Below are 20,095 nucleotides of genomic sequence, written 5' to 3' on the forward strand. Positions count from 1 at the left end.
AACCAACCCAAATTCTCTCACGTCACTCCCCTCTTCCAGGAGCTCCACTGGCTTCCCATCTCGGCCCGCATCAAATTCAAGACACTGGTACTGGCCTACAGGGCAGTACACCAGTCAGCTCCCCTGTACCTGCAATCTATGGTCAGGTTCCAAACCTCTCAGCGTTCCCTTCGCTCCTCCACCAGTGCAGGTCGCCTCGCCCCTCCTTCGCTACGGGGGCTCAAAAGTCGCTCATCCTGATCTCGACTCTTCTCGTCCCTGGCACCTCAATGGTGGAACGAGCTTCCACCTTCGGTCAGGATGGCTGAATCACTGCCGATCTTTCGGAAAAGACTAAAGACTCACCTTTTCAGGCTCCATCTGGGCCCTTCTTGATCTAACTTCGTTCTCTCTCTTTCTTTATAAAAAAAAAAAAAACACACCGTAGTGTAACCGCTGTGGGGTTTAATGCTGCCGGTCAGACCACAGTGCCGTCACATGACAGACAGACAGACAGACAGACATAATAACACATATACTTTTCATTATGTATTCATAATTACCCACACCTTCTTAAACATCACATTTTCAAGGACTTTCCAGGTCTAATTGCTTCTAATTCAATGAGCCAACATGGCGGAGTTTTTATGACACTGATCAAGGTTCATTACAGTGTTACAACACTGAGACCGTTTAGAATGAGAACTAGCATGCTTTAGTTTACAGAAGCTTTGTCACTTGCTGTTTAAACTGCTTCATTCAACTTCAACGACTGCACAGTGCACGCACGTGACTGCACGCACGTGACAGCACGCACCTGACTACACGCACGTGACTGCACAGTGCACGCACGTGACTGTCGCACGTGACTGCACGCACGTGACTGCACAGTGCACGCACGTGACTGTCGCACGTGACTGCACGCACGTGACTGCACGCACGTGACTGCACAGTGCACGCACGTGACTGCACGCACGTGACTGCACGCACGTGACTGCACAGTGCACGCACGTGACTGCACGCACGTGACTGCACAGTGCACGCACGTGACTGCACAGTGCACGCACGTGACTGCACAGTGCACGCACGTGACTGCACGCACGTGACTGCACAGTGCACGCACGTGACTGCACGCACGTGACTGCACAGTGCACGCACGTGACTGCACGCACGTGACTGCACAGTGCACGCACGTGACTGCACGCACGTGACTGCACGCACGTGACTGCACAGTGCACGCACGTGACTGCACGCACGTGACTGCACAGTGCACGCACGTGACTGCACGCACGTGACTGCACAGTGCACGCACGTGACTGCACGCACGTGACTGCACAGTGCACGCACGTGATTGCACGCACGTGACTGCACAGTGCACGCACGTGACTGCACGCACGTGACTGCACAGTGCACGCACGTGACTGCACGCACGTGACTGCACAGTGCACGCACGTGATTGCACGCACGTGACTGCACAGTGCACGCACGTGACTGCACGCACGTGACTGCACGCACGTGACTGCACAGTGCACGCACGTGACTGCACGCACGTGACTGCACGCACGTGACTGCACGCACGTGACTGCACAGTGCACGCACGTGACTACACGCACGTGACTGCACGCACGTGACTGCACAGTGCACGCACGTGACTGTCGCACGTGACTGCACGCACGTGACTGCACAGTGCACGCACGTGACTGCACGCACGTGACTGTACGCACGTGACTGCACAGTGCACGCACGTGACTGCACGCACGTGACTGCACAGTGCACGCACGTGACTGCACGCACGTGACTGCACAGTGCACGCACGTGACTGCACAGTGCACGCACGTGACTGCACAGTGCACGCACGTGACTGCACGCACGTGACTGCACAGTGCACGCACGTGACTGCACAGTGCACGCACGTGACTGCACAGTGCACGCACGTGACTGCACGCACGTGACTGCACAGTGCACGCACGTGACTGCACAGTGCACGCACGTGACTGCACAGTGCACGCACGTGACTGCACAGTGCACGCACGTGACTGCACGCACGTGACTGCACGCACGTGACTGCACAGTGCACGCACGTGACTGCACGCACGTGACTGCACAGTGCACGCACGTGACTGCACGCACGTGACTGCACAGTGCACGCACGTGACTGCACGCACGTGACTGCACAGTGCACGCACGTGACTGTCGCACGTGACTGCACAGTGCACGCACATGACTGCACGCACGTGACTGCACAGTGCACGCACGTGACTGCACGCACGTGACTGCACGGTGACTGCACGCACGTGACTGCACGCACATGACTGCACAGACGTGACTGCACGCACGTGACTGCACAGTGCACGCACGTGACTGCACGCACGTGACTGCACAGTGCACGCACGTGACTGCACGCACGTGACTGCACGGTGACTGCACAGTGCATGCACGTGACTGCACGCACGTGACCGTACGCACGTGACTGCAAAGTGCACGCACGTGACTGCACGCACGTGACTGCACAGTGCACGCACGTGACTGCACGCACGTGACTGCACAGTGCACGCACGTGACTGCACGCACGTGACTGCACAGTGCACGCACGTGACTGCACGCACGTGACTGCACAGTGCACGCACGTGACTGCATGCACGTGACTGCACGGTGACTGCACGCACGTGACTGCACGGACGTGACTGCACGCACATGACTGCACGGACGTGACTGCACGCACGTGACTGCACAGTGCACGCACGTGACTGCACGCACGTGACTGCACGGTGACTGCACGCACGTGACTGCACGCACGTGACTGTCGCACGTGACTGCACGCACGTGACTGCACGGACGTGACTGCACGGACGTGACTGCACGGACGTGACTGCACGCACATGACTGCACGGACGTGACTGCACGCACGTGACTGCACAGTGCACGCACGTGACTGCACGCACGTGACTGTCGCACGTGACTGCACGCACGTGACTGCACGCACGTGACTGCACACACGTGACTGTCGCACGTTCTGAGGACAGGTGGACAGGTGAAACAAGGACGCACAGATGGCGGGAGACACATGCAGACAGCGCAACGTTGCCTATTTACTAACGTTGAGGGGCGGGAATATCAAAATGACTTGTATTTCTATTCTTGCACAAAATAGATCAATTCAAGCACTTTCAATGATCCATGTCTATTTTCAAAAGCTTTCAAGGTCTTGATTTTTTCTCTCAAAATCACAAACTTTCAAGGATTTCAAGGACCCGTGTGAACCCTGTAATTAATATGTTCTCGTGTTGTCTTATGTTTATTATTAATAAACACGTGACTGCACAGTGCACGCACGTGACTGCACGCACGTGACTGCACAGTGCACGCACGTGACTGCACGCACGTGACTGCACAGTGCACGCACGTGACTGCACGTGACTGCACGCACGTGACTGCACACACGTGACTGTCGCACGTTCTGAGGACAGGTGGACAGGTGAAACAAGGACGCACAGATGGCGGGAGACACATGCAGACAGCGCAACGTTGCCTATTTACTAACGTTGAGGGGCGGGAATATCAAAATGACTTGTATTTCTATTCTTGCACAAAATAGATCAATTCAAGCACTTTCAATGATCCATGTCTATTTTCAAAAGCTTTCAAGGTCTTGATTTTTTCTCTCAAAATCACAAACTTTCAAGGATTTCAAGGACCCGTGGGAACCCTGTAATTAATATGTTCTCGTGTTGTCTTATGTTTACAGAAGCTTTGTCACTTGCTGTTTAAACTGCTTCATTCAACTTCAACGACCCGTGGGAACCCTGTAATTAATATGTTCTCGTGTTGTCTTATGTTTATTATTAATAAACACGTGACTGCACAGTGCACGCACGTGACTGCACGCACGTGACTGCACAGTGCACGCACGTGACTGCACGCACGTGACTGCACAGTGCACGCACGTGACTGCACGTGACTGCACGCACGTGACTGCACACACGTGACTGTCGCACGTTCTGAGGACAGGTGGACAGGTGAAACAAGGACGCACAGATGGCGGGAGACACATGCAGACAGCGCAACGTTGCCTATTTACTAACGTTGAGGGGCGGGAATATCAAAATGACTTGTATTTCTATTCTTGCACAAAATAGATCAATTCAAGCACTTTCAATGATCCATGTCTATTTTCAAAAGCTTTCAAGGTCTTGATTTTTTCTCTCAAAATCACAAACTTTCAAGGATTTCAAGGACCCGTGGGAACCCTGTAATTAATATGTTCTCGTGTTGTCTTATGTTTATTATTAATATGTTTATTATTAATATGTTCTCGTGTTGCCTTATGTTGATTATTTGCTATATTGTCACTTCTCTTCTGCTTGACCTCTTGTGCCTCTCTACATTGTCCTGTGCCTCTCTGCATTGTCCTGACTTCCCTCCGGATCATTAAAGGAACACGCCAACATTTTGGGAGATTCGCCTATTTGCCGTCTTCCCGATAGTAAGACGATGCCCTTCTCTTCTCTGTGTATCTGGTAGAAAAATAGCGACTAGCTATATATAGCTTAGCACAATGAATGTTATTCAATGGTACTGGCTAGCTTACCCTCGTTAACGTGAGCAAAAACGTAAAAAGAAGGGGGAAAAAATCATTATGCTCACCTGGCATAATCCAAGTCTCCACAAGCCCTGAAAAGTTGACTTAAAAATACGCCCTGCTTTTAGCGGAGATCTTCGTTGCGATCTTCACATCGGCGCTCCACGATGGTGGCCAGCGGATACTGTAGCCTGTTATTTTTCTACTACACACACAGAGAAGAGAATGGCGTCTATCTTCGCTCTACTATCAGGAAGATGGCAAATAGTTAGTAATGTTGGCGGGTTCCTTTAAAGTGTCAGGTTGTCCCAGGTGTTACATACCGAGCCGGTCACCAGCGCTGACACACCCCAGCTCTTCACCGCCGCCACAATGGAGGCAATGAACACCAGCACCGTCCCCACAGCATAGTGCATGAACTCCTGTAACACACACACACACACACACACACACACACAGGCACACACACACACACACACACACACAGGCACACACACACACACACACACACACACACACACACACACACACACACACACACACACACACACAGGCACACACACAGGCACACACACACACAGACAGATATTAAGATTTAATGTAAATATCAATATTGAATCCTATTAACTCATTGAGTGCCAATGATGACTTTAGTCGTCAATTGCTTTAGTAACGTTGAGTGCCAATGACGACTAAAGTCGTCAATTGCGTTTTTTGACGGTGGGACGTGGATCAAAGCCAGATCCCTCTCCTGTAAAATTTTGGGGCATGTTGAATGTGTATAACCTATTTTACCGACCCATTAGGTGGTGACAGTGCTCTCCAGATTACAGAAAGGTCCGGAAAACAGCAGGAAAAACCCCCGTGATCAAAGAGAAACCGCTCATGCTGCAGCCAGAGCTTTTAGCGGAGGAATACGGTAGTTGTACGGTTGGGAGAAAAAGCAGTGCCGAATGAAACTGCTGTTTTGCGGAAAAGTAAAGCGCTGAAAATTGTCAAAATAGAGCGTGCATGTACACGGATATCGATTTGTTTAGGTGGGCGTTGTTTTAGGTGTTTTAGGTGGCTAAATTACGTTTTAGTTGTTGACCCCCCGTACTTACAGAGAAAATGCTGGTTTGGGTGCTGCTCTGAGTGCCGGGTCTCGTTCCACAATGCGCCCAGCCTGCAGACCACTGTACCTACTTCAGTTAGTGTATCGAACTAGCTGATAGGACCCCACTTCAAACAAACCGGACTATCCCTTTAAGTGCAATTCCTCAATATTTTCTTAGTAACAGTCTAATTTCTTACGAACTTCGGGGCGGGAGGCAGAAATCCTCCACTTCCCACAATGCACTGGGCTCATGGCCTTCTAAGTCCATGCCCAGCCCGCAGGCTTGGCCGGTGATTTTTAACATTCTTCACACAAACTTGCTACTACTCAGCTTTACTTAGTTTGTTCATCAAACGATAATGGCAAGGGTTAAAATGTGTAGTTAGCTCGTGCATGGCGAAGAAGAGGAGAGAAGCAGAGGAAACGGGCAAAGCACTTATTTCGCATTGTTTCCCAAAAGATCCAGAGCGCTGTAAAACATCACTACGGCTACCCTGGGTAGCTAGCATTAGCATAGCTAGCATAACGAGTCCCAAACTGTTAGGATGACGTCACCATTCCTACTATGATGTCATCGATCACTGATGATGTCACGATCCACCTGTGACCCACCTGTGTCTCCACCAAGTGTCTCAATCATGCCTTCCAATGGCCTCGCTGGTGATGTCATAACACATGTGATGTCATAACACAGGTGATGTCATATTCGAGTCTATAAGGGCCTGCTCCTGCAGGCCTTGGCCAGTGATTGATAAATTCTCATCAAGGGTCATACCAATCATACCAATCATACCATCGCAATCTCTGCAACCGTTCCCAAAACCTCGAACAGTGCAGCCCCAACCATCAAGTTCCACAACACCCCAGCTTCATCAACTACCCGCGAATAGGTCCACATGTCTTCCGACGACGACCCTGACAGTATCAATCACTCAGAAATGGATCTAGCGGGCAAATTTCTCACCCCAATCAAGGAGGAGGCCCCCAATCACTCTAAAGCGGATCCAGCGGACACACTTCCGCCAGTCAAGGAGGAGGCTCCCGAGACCCCAGTTTCCCCGCCGGCCACGTCAGGTGGTCCACCAGGCGACACCTCCCTGACAGCGCTGATTTCTGCTGTTTCTGAAATGCAACGGGGACAGGCGCTCTACGCGCACGTCCTTCGGGACGTGCTCGACGGCCAGACGAAGGCCGAAGATCGGCACGCCCTCCTGGCTGGCCAGGTGGCCCGTCTCGACGGGCTACGTCCCCAGGGCGTCATTCCGCAGTCCCCCCTGCTAGATGCTGCTGAGTATGGAGACGATTTCCAGGGGAGGCTCGCCGGTTTTCTGCGGGCCGAAGGCATGGCGGAGGAGGACCTCCGAAGAGTTTCCAGGGCGCCCACGCGCCCTGCTGCGCCCATGCCTGAACCCCACATTCCCTCGCCCACTAAGTACTCTGGGGACCCCAATTCTTGCCGTCAGTTCCTAACCCAGTGCCAGTTGGCGTTTAGCGCTCAGCCTATACGATATGCCGCCGAGGGGGCGAAGATAGCGTTCCTGGCCAACCTGTTGGAGGGCCCTCCGCTCAGGTTGTTCAATGCCCTCTTCGAGCAAGGCTCCCCACTTGCCTCATCTTTTGCTGCTTGCTCTGGCGAACTCCGGAGAGTTTATGATCTCCCGATGCAAGGCCAGCAGGCCGGTCAGCGCCTTACGAGGCTCCGTCAGGGAGGACTTTCAGTCCGTGAGTTTGTCAGCCAGTTTCGTAGCTTGGCAGTGGAGTCAGGTTGGAATGATAGCGCCCTGACCACGGCTTTTCAAAATGGGTTGAACAGTGAGGTTGGGAGGGAGATGGCTCTCCGGGGTGGGTCACTCCCCTTGGACGGGGCGATAGATTTGGCCATCGCTATTGCGGACCAAATCTCCCTGTGGCGAGCCAGCGCTCCACCTCAGTTTCCAGGGCCAGAGAGTCCCGGGTTGGTGAGAGCTGTGGAGGGGCTAAACAACCCCTTTGGGCAGAGTGCCCACGTGGGGCTGAAGGTCGATTTGGGACAGGCTGGGGTTATGAGTTTGGGCCAAGTTTGGGCCGAGGTCGAAAGGCTCAGGTCCATGATCACGGCCGGGGGAGCTCGGCCGGGCCAAGAGACACCCAACCGCCCCGCAGACGCCATCCCTCACCCCGCCCCCCCCGCCACCGCGGCCCTTGCCGCTGCCCCCCCCTCTCGATCGGGCAGAGACCCCCTCTCCCCTGAGGAAAGACAACGCCGTATCCGCGACAACCTCTGCCGTTATTGTGGTTTCCCGGACCATGTGGTCGAGAACTGCCCCATCCGCTTGAGAGGACGCAGGACACCAAAAGACTAGGCTCAGTAGCCGTTGGGCAGATGCTACTGAGCCAGACCGACTGCGCCCCTCTGCCCGTATCGTCGTTTGATTGCACCCTCTCGTGGCGGGGCCGGCCACTTGCCCTCCCAGCCTTCGTCGACTCAGGGGCGGAGGGGTGCTTCTTGGACCGCGGTATTGTTACTCGACTGGGCGTGGGGACCGCCCCACTTTCCCCCGCCCTTGAGGCCATAACCCTCGGGGGCCAGCGCTTCGCCCAGATTACTGAAAGAACCATGCCAGTTGACCTTCGCTTTTCTGGGAACCATCGGGAGACAATTCACTTCCACGTGACCGACTGTCCTAACACTCCCGTGGTCCTCGGCCGCCCCTGGTTAAACCTGCACAAACCCTTCCTCCAATGGTCCCCAGGCAAGGGCAAGGTGGTCTCGTGGAGCCCCTATTGCCATGCCAATTGCCTGGTCGCCGCGCTCTCTCCGGCCTCCCCTGCACCGGTGTCTGCTGCGGCTCCCCCGGATCTGTCGTCCGTTCCCATGGTTTACCATGATTTGGCCCCGGTGTTCGGGAAGGAGCATACGCTGTCCCTCCCTCCCCACCGGCCGTTTGATTGCCCTGTTGACCTTAAGGCCGGGGCAACCTTTCCCCGGAGCCGGCTATACAACCTCTCCCGCCCTGAGCAGGAGTCCATGAGGACCTACATCCGTGATTCCTTGGCGGCGGGCATCATTAGGCCCTCGTCGTCCCCGATGGCCGCTGGGTTTTTCTTTGTGGGGAAGAAGGATGGGACCCTCAGACCATGTATCGATTTCCGAGGGCTGAACGACATCACGGTGAAGAACACATATCCCCTGCCACTCATTAGCTCTGCCTTCCCACCCCTTCATGGCTCCAAGATATTCTCCAAACTTGATCTAAGGAATGCCTACCACCTTGTCCGCATTAGGGAGGGGGACGAGTGGAAGACGGCCTTCAACACTTCCCTTGGCCATTTTGAGTACCTGGTTATGCCTTTCGGGCTTACGAACGCCCCCGCCGTCTTTCAGGCTCTCATAAATGACATTCTGAGGGATATGATCGGCCTCTTCGTTTTTGTCTACTTGGATGACATCCTCATCTTCTCTCAGGATTTTGACGACCATCAACAACATGTCCGCCTAGTGCTCCAACGGCTGTTGGAGAACAGCCTCTTCGTCAAGGCTGAGAAGTGTGAATTTCATGCTTCCACTGTGTCCTTCCTCGGATATGTGATTGCCGAAGGTGAGTTACGCATGGATCCCGCCAAGGTCGCGGCTGTGGCGGATTGGCCTGAACCCTCTACCTTGAAACAGCTTCAATGGTTCCTTGGGTTTGCCAATTTTTATCGACGATTTGTCCGCAACTACGGCAGTGTGGCTTCCCCTCTTACCGCCCTCACCTCCACCTCTACTCCGTTTCGGTGGACCCCCCTGGCCAAGACTGCTTTTAGCGAGCTCAAACGCCGTTTCTCTACAGCTCCCGTGCTCTCCCAACCTGACCCAGAACTGCAGTTCATCGTTGAGGTTGATGCCTCAGAGACTGGAATTGGGGCTGTTCTCTCTCAACGCTCCCCTGGGGATCATAAGGTCCATCCTTGCGCCTTTTTCTCGTGTAAGCTTTCACCCGCTGAAGCCAATTATAACGTCGGCGATCGTGAGCTGCTGGCAGTCAAGTCAGCTCTTGAGGAGTGGCGCCATTGGCTGGAGGGTTCCAAGCTCCCGTTCGTCGTGTGGACGGACCACAAGAACCTGGCCTACATCCAGGCCGCTAAGAGATTGAATTCTCGGCAGGCCAGGTGGACCCTGTTTTTCGGGAGGTTCAACTTCACCCTAACTTACCGACCGGGTTCTAAGAACGTCAAGCCAGACGCCCTGTCCCGCCAATTCTCTGCTGACATACGGGCTGAGCCCGAACCCGTGTTGCCTGCGGCCTGTTTTGTAGCCGCGGTAACGTGGGAGATTGAATCGCGTGTCCGTCTAGCCCAACAGGGACAGCCTGACCAAAAGGGAGTCCCGCCGGGACGTCTATTCGTTCCTGACTCCGCCCGTTCTGAGGTTCTTCTGTGGGGCCACTCGACGCGGCTTACTTGTCACCCCGGGGTTAGACGGACCCTTGCCTTCATCCGCAGGCGCTTCTGGTGGCCCGCCATGGAGGGGGATACTAGGGAGTTCGTCGCCGCTTGCCCGGTCTGTGCCCGAAACAAGACTTCGACTAAACCCTCGTCAGGCCTTCTCCGCCCCCTTCCTATACCTCGTCGCCCTTGGTCTCATATGGCCATGGACTTTATAACCGGACTCCCCCCATTAGTCCAGGCAAAGTAGCGTTTTACGACAAACTAATTGTAAAAGAATTTTTTGCAGCTTAGATCATTTCTATGAGGTGTCCAGAACAACATACTAAAAGTCCTAAGAAATCCTAGTTGAGGAAATATGTTTAATTCTCATCAATCCAAGATGTGTGCCAGTAAGGCCAGACAACAATACACCCCAATGGGGCTATTTTTTTCCTTTACTCCTATCAAAATAAAACTTTATACAATGAAAGTATCCATGAAAAGTAACATTTTTTGTATTACAAGTTTCTTTGAAAATGAATTTGAATATGCAAATGAGCTATACACTAATCGAATATAGGCTACCCAAAATATACCGGCATAGGAGTAAAGGAAAAAATGAAGCCTATCACAATCAAACCTCACACAGTGAAAGTATACATGAAACGGAACTTTTTTGTTTTACAAGTTTCTTGGAAAAATCTATTTTAAATATGCAAATGAGCTCAACACTAGGCCTAATTGACTTGTCCAATAAGCCATAAAGTCACAAGTAAAACAGGGGCCAAATAACTAACACATTCATGTCTATTCAGTAAGTTAACCTATGCATAAACAAGATAAATTTGAAGTCACTTGCCACACTTACCTGGGTCACTTGCCACAAAAAGACTTATATTGACCTTAAGAATTGATTGCACAATCTTGCCTCCAGTTGCTTTCTAAATTATTATTTTTTATTTGCAAACAAGCCTAACCTAATGACATGACAGAAAGTCAGAATAGCCATCTTAGTCATTAGTAACGTGGTGAGATTACATTTTGGGCTGGTAGATTTACAAATAATTGGTATTGTTGGTAAGATTACGAGATAACAGGCAGAAGTCATTCTTTTTTTTTCTTCTTTTTTTTTTCTTTTTTCCCCCCAATTTTTTTTATCCCATTTTATTCCCCATTAGTGCTCACTTGATTTCTCAATCCTGGTTGCTACTCCATCCTCTGCCGATCTGGGGAGAACCGAGACTGGCTCCATGCTTCCTCCGAGACATGGGCAGTCAGCCAACCGCTTCTTTTCACCTGACAGAGGAAGCTTCACCGGTAGGACATAGCACGTGGGAGGTTCACGCTATTCCAACCAGTTCCCCTCCCTCTGAACAGGCGCCCTTAACGACCAGAGGAGGAACCACATTAGCAACCAGGATATTGCATGTTTTTGTGAAGGGGGTTCCTATACGAAGGAAACCCCCGGGAGGCACGGGGAGAACATGCAAACTCCACACAGAAAGGCCCTTTTGCCGACCCCACCCGGGCGGTGGGCACTCGAGGACATGCGGACGGGCACGCATTCCTTCAGCGTTCACCTCGTCCCCAGATGGGAATCGAACCCACGACCTTCGAGCTGTGAGGCGATAGTGCTTACCACTGCACCACCGTACTTCCCTAATGGCAGAAGTCATTCTTACCAACTAAACGATTCATTCTCACACAGAAGACAGATGAAAAACCAGATAGACACACTTTCCAGACATTCCAGCTCTTTAAATCATTTTGCCAGACACCAAAACTGCTTCTCTTTTTGTAGTAAGCAAGTATTTCAGACCAGGCGGGCCACACATCAGACTTCCACCGTTTGTAAAGTAGCTTTGCAGTGTTATGAGAAGCTAGCAACAGCAATATCTAGGCTAGAAACCCAATCGGAACATTTTAAGTTACCAACTCCTTTCTAACTAGACATTTTACTGTAGACACATTTTGCTTAAGGTCAAAACTACTTTTCATCTTGAAGTAGCATCGCATTGCCTTTTTGTGGCAAGTGACCCAGGTAAGTGTGGCAAGTGACTTCAAATTTATCTTGTTTATGCATAGGTTAACTTACTGAATAGACATGAATGTGTTAGTTATTTGGCCCCTGTTTTACTTGTGACTGTATGGCTTATTGGACAAGTCAATTAGGCCTAGTGTTGAGCTCATTTGCATATTTAAAATAGATTTTTCCAAGAAACTTGTAAAACAAAAAAGTTCCGTTTCATGTATACTTTCACTGTGTGAGGTTTGATTGTGATAGGCTTCATTTTTTCCTTTACTCCTATGCGGGTATATTTTGGGTAGCCTATATTCGATTAGTGTATAGCTCATTTGCATATTCAAATTCATTTTCAAAGAAACTTGTAATACAAAAAATGTTACTTTTCATGGGTACTTTCATTGTGTAAAGTTTCATTTTGATAGGAGTAAAGGGAAAAAATAGCCCCATTGGGGTGTATTGTTGTCTGGCCTTACTGGCACACATCTTGGATTGATGAGAATTAAACATATTTCCTCAACTAGGATTTCTTAGGACTTTTAGTATGTTGTTCTGGACACCTCATAGAAATGATCTAAGCTGCAAAAAATTCTTTTACAATTAGTTTGTTTTTTGGTTCCAAAATGAGTTACTTTGCCTGGACTACATCCGATGGGAACACCGTCATCTTGACCGTCATTGACCGATTCTCTAAGTGGGCTCATTTTATTCCACTTCCTAAGCTCCCGTCCTCCAAGGAGACGGCGGACCTCTTGGTTTTACACGTGTACCGGGCACATGGCATTCCGTCTGACATTGTGTCCGATCGGGGGCCCCAGTTCATTTCTCAGGTTTGGAAGGCCTTCTGTACGGCTCTTGGCACGACTGTCAGCCTCTCGTCGGGTTATCACCCGCAGACTAATGGCCAAGCCGAGAGGGTCAACCAGGAGTTGGAGACCATGCTGCGTTGCACCACAGCTGCTGACCCCTCCCACTGGAGTGCCCAGTTGCCGTGGGTTGAGTACGCCCACAACACGCACCCCAACGCCTCTTCCGGCATGTCTCCCTTTGAATGCTGCTTCGGTTTTCAGCCGCCCTTGTTCCCCTCCCAGGAGGAGGAGGTTGCGGTGCCTTCCATGCAGACACATTTGCGCCGTTGCCGTCGCACGTGGAAGAGGGCTCGCGCATCGCTATTACGTTCCTCTGCCAAGACGCAAGTCCAGGCTAACCGCCGCCGCACACCGGCCCCTGCCTATGCAGCGGGTCAGAGAGTGTGGCTCTCGTCTCGGAACGTTCCCTTGAAGGTTGAGTCAAGGAAGCTTGCGCCCCGTTTTATCGGGCCCTTTGTTATTGAGCGGGTTGTGAACCCTGCGGCTGTCCGCTTGGTTCTACCCGCTTCTCTCCGTCGCATCAACCATACTTTCCACGTATCCCAGGTCAAGCCGGTCCACTCTAGTCCCTTGTGCCCTCCTGCGGCGGCCCTCCCGCCACCTCGGTTAATCGACGACCACCCTGCCTACACGGTCCGGCGGCTGTTGGACAGGCGACGCAGGGGTCGTGGGTTTGAATACCTGGTGGATTGGGAGGGGTACGGCCCCGAGGAACGCAGTTGGGTTCCCCGCCGGTTCATCCTTGACGCTGCGCTCATTCGGGATTTCCTTGCGGCTGATCGGGCGCCGGGTGACGCCCGTTGAGGGGAGGGTACTGTTAGGATGACGTCACCATTCCTACTATGATGTCATCGATCACTGATGATGTCACGATCCACCTGTGACCCACCTGTGTCTCCACCAAGTGTCTCAATCATGCCTTCCAATGGCCTCGCTGGTGATGTCATAACACATGTGATGTCATAACACAGGTGATGTCATATTCGAGTCTATAAGGGCCTGCTCCTGCAGGCCTTGGCCAGTGATTGATAAATTCTCATCAAGGGTCATACCAATCATACCAATCATACCATCGCAATCTCTGCAACCGTTCCCAAAACCTCGAACAGTGCAGCCCCAACCATCAAGTTCCACAACACCCCAGCTTCATCAACTACCCGCGAATAGGTCCACATGTCTTCCGACGACGACCCTGACACGACCCTGACACGACCCAAACAGGCCCGGGGCTACATTACAGCTAGCTTGGACCTGAGAGTTTGCAGTCGCCATTTCAAAGAGGAGGACTATGAACGTTCTTTTCTAGCCACGGAGACAGCTCCAGCCCAGCTCAGAGTCGGAGAAGACTGAGGGAAGACTGCTTGCAATAAAAATCTACAGCTCTATGTCAATAACTGCAATGTACATATTTTATTCATTTTGATTTCGTTTTAAAATGCTTGATTTTACCTGTCTTGTTTTCAAGGTTATGGATATACTTGAATTTTAACAAACTCGAAAAGGGCTTAATTTGCAAGATAATCTGGTGTAAGTAACCCTTACAAATATATTTCTGGCTAAATTCTCTGTATGTGACTACGTAGGATTTGCAGGGGTGAAAATAGTCACCTTTAGGTGACCGTCACCTTTTTCATCCCAAAATGTGAGCATTTCTGAGTGGTTTTATGTATGCACTTGTCACATTTTCACTAGCCTCGCTGGCCAGCCTCCCCTCCCTACCTACATTTTCACTGCCTTTCCAGGACTTGGCATAGATCATGTTCATGGCACCAGAATTTTAATTTGTGAATTATAAATTTTATTTGTATTTCTTTTTATATCACTTACCACTGTGTCCTCATCTGTGGGGTGGGGTGTGCACTATGCAATCAGACCTCAAACAGACTGGAATTGATTAGCAAGTCAAGGATTTGAAATCATTCAAGTATGTTTTCATTCAGATGTGAATTCCATCCATAAGTAACACAATGACAGAATGTAGGACTATTTTGCTCATGGGTTTCATACACTTTCTGTGATAAAACGTCTAAAGCAAAAATCTTATCAGATGGGGTGCTCTGGAACATAATCTTATCAAATGGGGGTCAGTGGACTAATTTGGTCAGTTTAGGGGTCCTTGACATGAAAGGTTTGAGAACCACTGTCTTAGAAAATGAAGTATTTTGGGGATTGTAACACGCAGTAGGATTTCTATTACAAATTGATGTGTGATTTCTACTGGCATAAATCAAGACATTTTATAGGTTGGTGTGAAAATCAACAGCTCTGCATCCAATGTGTTTATACTTTGTTTTTACAACAGTAAAACATTTGTGTTTCTCTGTTGAACACAGTAGTAAGTATTGATGCAGGTGCAGAATGAATAGATGCCAGCAATAACTGCTCAAGACCTCAAATAATCTACTGCATCTAATGTAAATATCAACCTATTGGCTACAGTTTTTACAACCCCATACCGGCATGACTGATTAAAGTGGCAAATAACCAAAAGCAACATATATTTGAAATTTGAATACAAGTTCTGACAATAAACACTATGTAAAATGAAAAATGGATGTCCAAAAAGCGTAGTTCAAAGTTCAAAAGAGTTGTTCTAATCGGCATTGTCCAAGATGTAGCCAAAATGAAAAATGAATGCTCTTCTATGTCATGGATTGTTTGCTGGAAGGCATGGTATTGTCCAAGATGTAGCCTACAGAAAATGCAAAATGTATGCCTAGCTAATTCTAAGAGTTCAAATAGTTCTTCTATGTCATGGATTGTTTGGTGGAAGCCACGGTATTGTCCATCAGGTGAAGCGTACATGGCTCTAATCGCCTGCACAACACACGCTGGCAAAACAATACGACGATGCCTCCCAGGTCTCTCGCCCTGTAGAACCCACTCGAGGAAATGTCGATAGGCTGTCGGGTGACACTAGGCTCTTTCACACACAGATCGCGCAAAAATTGCCGTTTAGGAGTCCCGCAAAGCTCGCACCCTCGCCACAGAAATTGCTTTCACACAGCGCCAAGCAGCATGGCCACTTTCCCGTGCTGTGGTGTACTTTCAGGTGAAATCCCCTGCTCCCGGATTGGCGAGCGGAGGGATTTCCAGCTCCTCCTAGCCCAAATAAATATTTTCATAGGTTAGTGTAGCCTAGGCTACTGTATGATGAACGAATTAATTCAACAACAATACTTCCCTCCCTCCTTCTCCTAGTCCGCTGAGCTGGGAGAGGATAGGTGGGCGGACTCACCAAAAACGGGCTCCGCCGCCGCACTCGCAAGGTGGGCGGGCAGATCGATATGGTGTCCTACTAAAATTGAAACGATACACGACCGCCCGCATATCAAACAGCTGCAGTCTGCATAACGTTCGTCGGGGGAATAGTATGGGCTATAAATGCACATGACTAATAACATTAGTAGTTTTTGTAAGGGAATGCACAGAGCTGATTTCGAGAGGGAATAACCTGGTCTGAGTCAGACCAACTCGCCACAGACAGCTATAGCCCTCTGAAGCTTATTATTATATCCGTTAATTGTAGCCTACCTACTAATGTCAACATCGTTTGAGCATAAAGCCTAACCGCACGGAGCATTCCTCCTGGCGTCCCTGCAGTCATGATTGTATAGGCTACTTTTTTTACTTTCACTCCTGCACTTTTCTTGATCACATGAGGTGATTTCCCCTGTAATTTTTTTATGAATGAGCTGACCATTCCCACCTTTTCCGGCTCGCTGCGACGACCTTTCAAGTGGAGGCGGGTTGCCAGGTAACCCGGCGCTGTTACTACCTCCCGTCGCGGGACAAAAGGCGTAAAACAATTGTCCACCAAAGCGCATTCACGACTTTCACATCGGAGGCGCGAATCCTATTTTCCGTGCATTTTTCGGCTTTCAAGGCCGGTGTGAAAGAGCCTACTGTCTGCAAAAAAACAAACAAAGAAAAAACAATATTAGAACGGCAAGCCTATTTTCAGTGTAACATTTGGCGTTTGACGTTACATACAAATGTTCTGCTAAATAGTATTATGCAAAAAAAGATTGGTTATCATCATAATCTACTGCTAGCTATCAGGACTAACTTTACACAGACACCAAAACAGTATAGTAACGTATTGTTAGACGTATCATATCGCTATGAAAAACATCATCACATCATTATTTAATTTATTCCCAGACGCCACTCTTCTAAGACCAAAACAGTACAGTAATGTATTGTTACACATTCTGCTATTACAATACTTACTCGATGCTGCTGGCCTTGGCTGTCTCTTCCAGTTTATTTTCGGTCTCCTCAAAAAAGTCTCTAAAACCCAACGATCCATGTGTGGTCCAAAACTTTGATGCAACCTTACACATCCCTCTCGTTCCTCGGCATATTCAGCGACTTCTTCAAGAAGTCCTCTGTGAAATTCGCTGTAGCAGAGTGACTCCTCTTCTGTCTCCATCGGAGCACATTTGTGGCAGCGGCACGATGCAGAATTTGTCCCCGGCACGGGGAGGCTCGGGGCCGGGCTCTGGTTCGTCTCGGGCGGCCTGCTCAACTGCCTCTTCTTCTTCCATACGGCGCAATTCCTCTGCACTGTATTCTGGCTCATATAGCGTTAAGTAGCCCTGAATGTCACAGTTTATTAGCACACTTTGGAAATCGTCTTCATCCATATCAAACTCTTCAATTTCATCAGGAATAATTTTCCTTCAGCCATGGTTCAGTCGTAGTAGCTTTGCTTTAGCAGTGTGAGCTAAGTTAGCTAGCAGACCGATGCGGGCAGAAAAGATGGCTGACGGAGTGTTTTGATTTGGGAGCTGTGACGCCGCTCTCTCAGCGCGTGGAGCCCCCTAGAGGCGGGCACACACACAAAAGAGTTGTAGTTCTAATCTACAGCCCATGTGTAATGCACCGCTCTGACGCGGTCGTGACGTAAAACGCGTCAGAGCGGTGCATTGTGAATGTGAATGAAAAGGCAGTACAGCCAAGAGGGTTTACTGAGGGAAGGTAAAGGCTGCCCATCTACTCATACTACTGACATTGTAAGGATACAAATCTGGTTGAAAAGCAGTAAAGCCATCCTTTAAGAAGGTTTTGTGAATCCGGCCCCAGGTCATGATTTCTGGAAAGAGACTGTTGAGCTTTTCAAATGTATTCTCTTTTGGTGCTTTGAGCACCACAAGCCGAGTGCCATCCAGTTCCATTGTATTGTAGAGAAGGCAGACATCTCTACGACCGAGTTCAAATTGGCTAAGCGGGTGGGTGGCAGTGTCTGTGCGGCAGTATCAGTCACGAATGTCATGTCATCAGTGATGTCACTTGAGCAATTGTGATGTCATCAGTGATATCATCGGTGGTGTCTGTCTGTCTGTCAGTCACGATTTTGGGAGACTGTGGAGCGGGCGATTTCCATAACCGCAGCCATGGCACATCATCTCCAGAATCTCCAACCTAGTGTCTCCAAAATTCGGCAACTACTCACACCAAAATGATCTAATGGATAAATAGCACTGCAGGTAAGAGGAAAAATATGAATTTTTGATTTTGTGGTGAACTGTCCCTTAAATTCCTATAATCCAGCAATGAAAGCATCAAGCAAGTTCATGAAATCTGAAATGAGAAGAGGAACAGATTGAGCACATGAAGAGGCTGTGTGCAGAACGTGGGGGTGTCCAGGTCATGTCAGTTTGTCTCTAAGCACTTCACAGAGCGAGCCAAAGCACATCTAATTGATTAGTAATCAATCACAGGACAAGCTGCTCCATGCAGGCTGCAGCAGACTCAAACACAAGCAGACAAAACAAAACAAAGCACAACACAAAACACAACTAAACCAACCGGACTAAAACCACCGGGCTGGCCGATATCCAAAATTGTATATTACGATAGAGCACAGTGCTCGATGGTCCGACTCCGTGCCGCTGTGTGCGCACTACGTGAACAGTTGTGCAGCACATGCATGTTCATTTGACCAGCACAGAATCTGCCGGTCGGCGGTCAGCTGAAAACCGTCCAATTCCAGTCACCTGCTGGCCAGTTGGTGCATCTCTAATCACAACAATATTTGTAATATTCCTATGATATTGCCTGCCTATAGTTTCAGACTATGGGGACTTGGAGAGTGAGAGAGAGAAGACTTGATATTGCCTGCCTATCGTTTAAGACTATGATATTGCCTGCCTATTAGGGCTGGGCGATTAATCGCTTGATTGATACCTGATGCAGCATTTGCGTGTATATCCCTCATTTGTGTGTGTATCCCTTTAAGACGGTCTTAAAGGGATACACACACAAATGCTGCATCAGGTATCAATGGGTTAAACCGGGCATGTCACTCTGAGGTGTTTTGGTTGTCAGGAGTACGGGCATGTCACTCTGAGGTGTTTTGTTGTCAGGACAACCAAAACACCTCAGAGTCATGCCCGTACTCCTGACAACCAAAACACCTCAGAGTCATGCCCGTACTCCTGACAACCAAAACACCTCAGAGTCATGCCCGTACTCCTGACAACCAAAACACCTCAGAGTCATGCCCGTACTCCTGACAACCAAAACACCTCAGAGTGACATGCCCGTACTCCTGACAACCAAAACACCTCAGAGTCATGCCCGTACTCCTGACAACCAAAACACCTCAGAGTCATGCCCGTACTCCTGACAACCAAAACACCTCAGAGTCATGCCCGTACTCCTGACAACCAAAACACCTCAGAGTGACATGTCCGTACTCCTGACAACCAAAACACCTCAGAGTGACATGCCCGTACTCCTGACAACCAAAACACCTCAGAGTCATGCCCGTACTCCTGACAACCAAAACACCTCAGAGTCATGCCCGTACTCCTGACAACCAAAACACCTCAGAGTCATGCCCGTACTCCTGACAACCAAAACACCTCAGAGTAATGCCCGTACTCCTGACAACTAAAAAAAACACCTCAGAGTGACATGTCCGTACTCCTGACAACCAAAACACCTCAGAGTCATGCCCATACTCCTGACAACCAAAACATCTCAGAGTCATGCCCGTACTCTTGACAACCAAAACACCTCAGAGTCATGCCCGTACTCCTGACAACCAAAACACCTCAGAGTGACATGCCCGTACTCCTGACAACCAAAACACCTCAGAGTGACATGTCCGTACTCCTGACAACCAAAACACCTCAGAGTCATGCCCGTAC

At 49.8% G+C, this 20,095-nt stretch overlaps 1 protein-coding gene across 1 annotated transcript in view; it reads right to left on the bottom strand.

Moving 5' to 3' along the window:
* The window catches only part of cmtm7 (CKLF-like MARVEL transmembrane domain containing 7), a 102,951-nt gene that overhangs the window by 16,719 nt on the left and 66,137 nt on the right, over positions 1-20,095 (bottom strand). The window contains exon 3 of the mRNA XM_083636791.1: positions 4,882-4,980. Coding sequence (XP_083492917.1) covers positions 4,882-4,980 — 99 coding nt within the window. The remainder of the gene's footprint in view (positions 1-4,881; positions 4,981-20,095) is intronic.

Source organism: Poromitra crassiceps (assembly GCF_964638095.1).
Source record: "Poromitra crassiceps genome assembly, chromosome: 1".
NCBI classification, from domain to species: Eukaryota; Metazoa; Chordata; class Actinopteri; order Beryciformes; family Melamphaidae; genus Poromitra; species Poromitra crassiceps.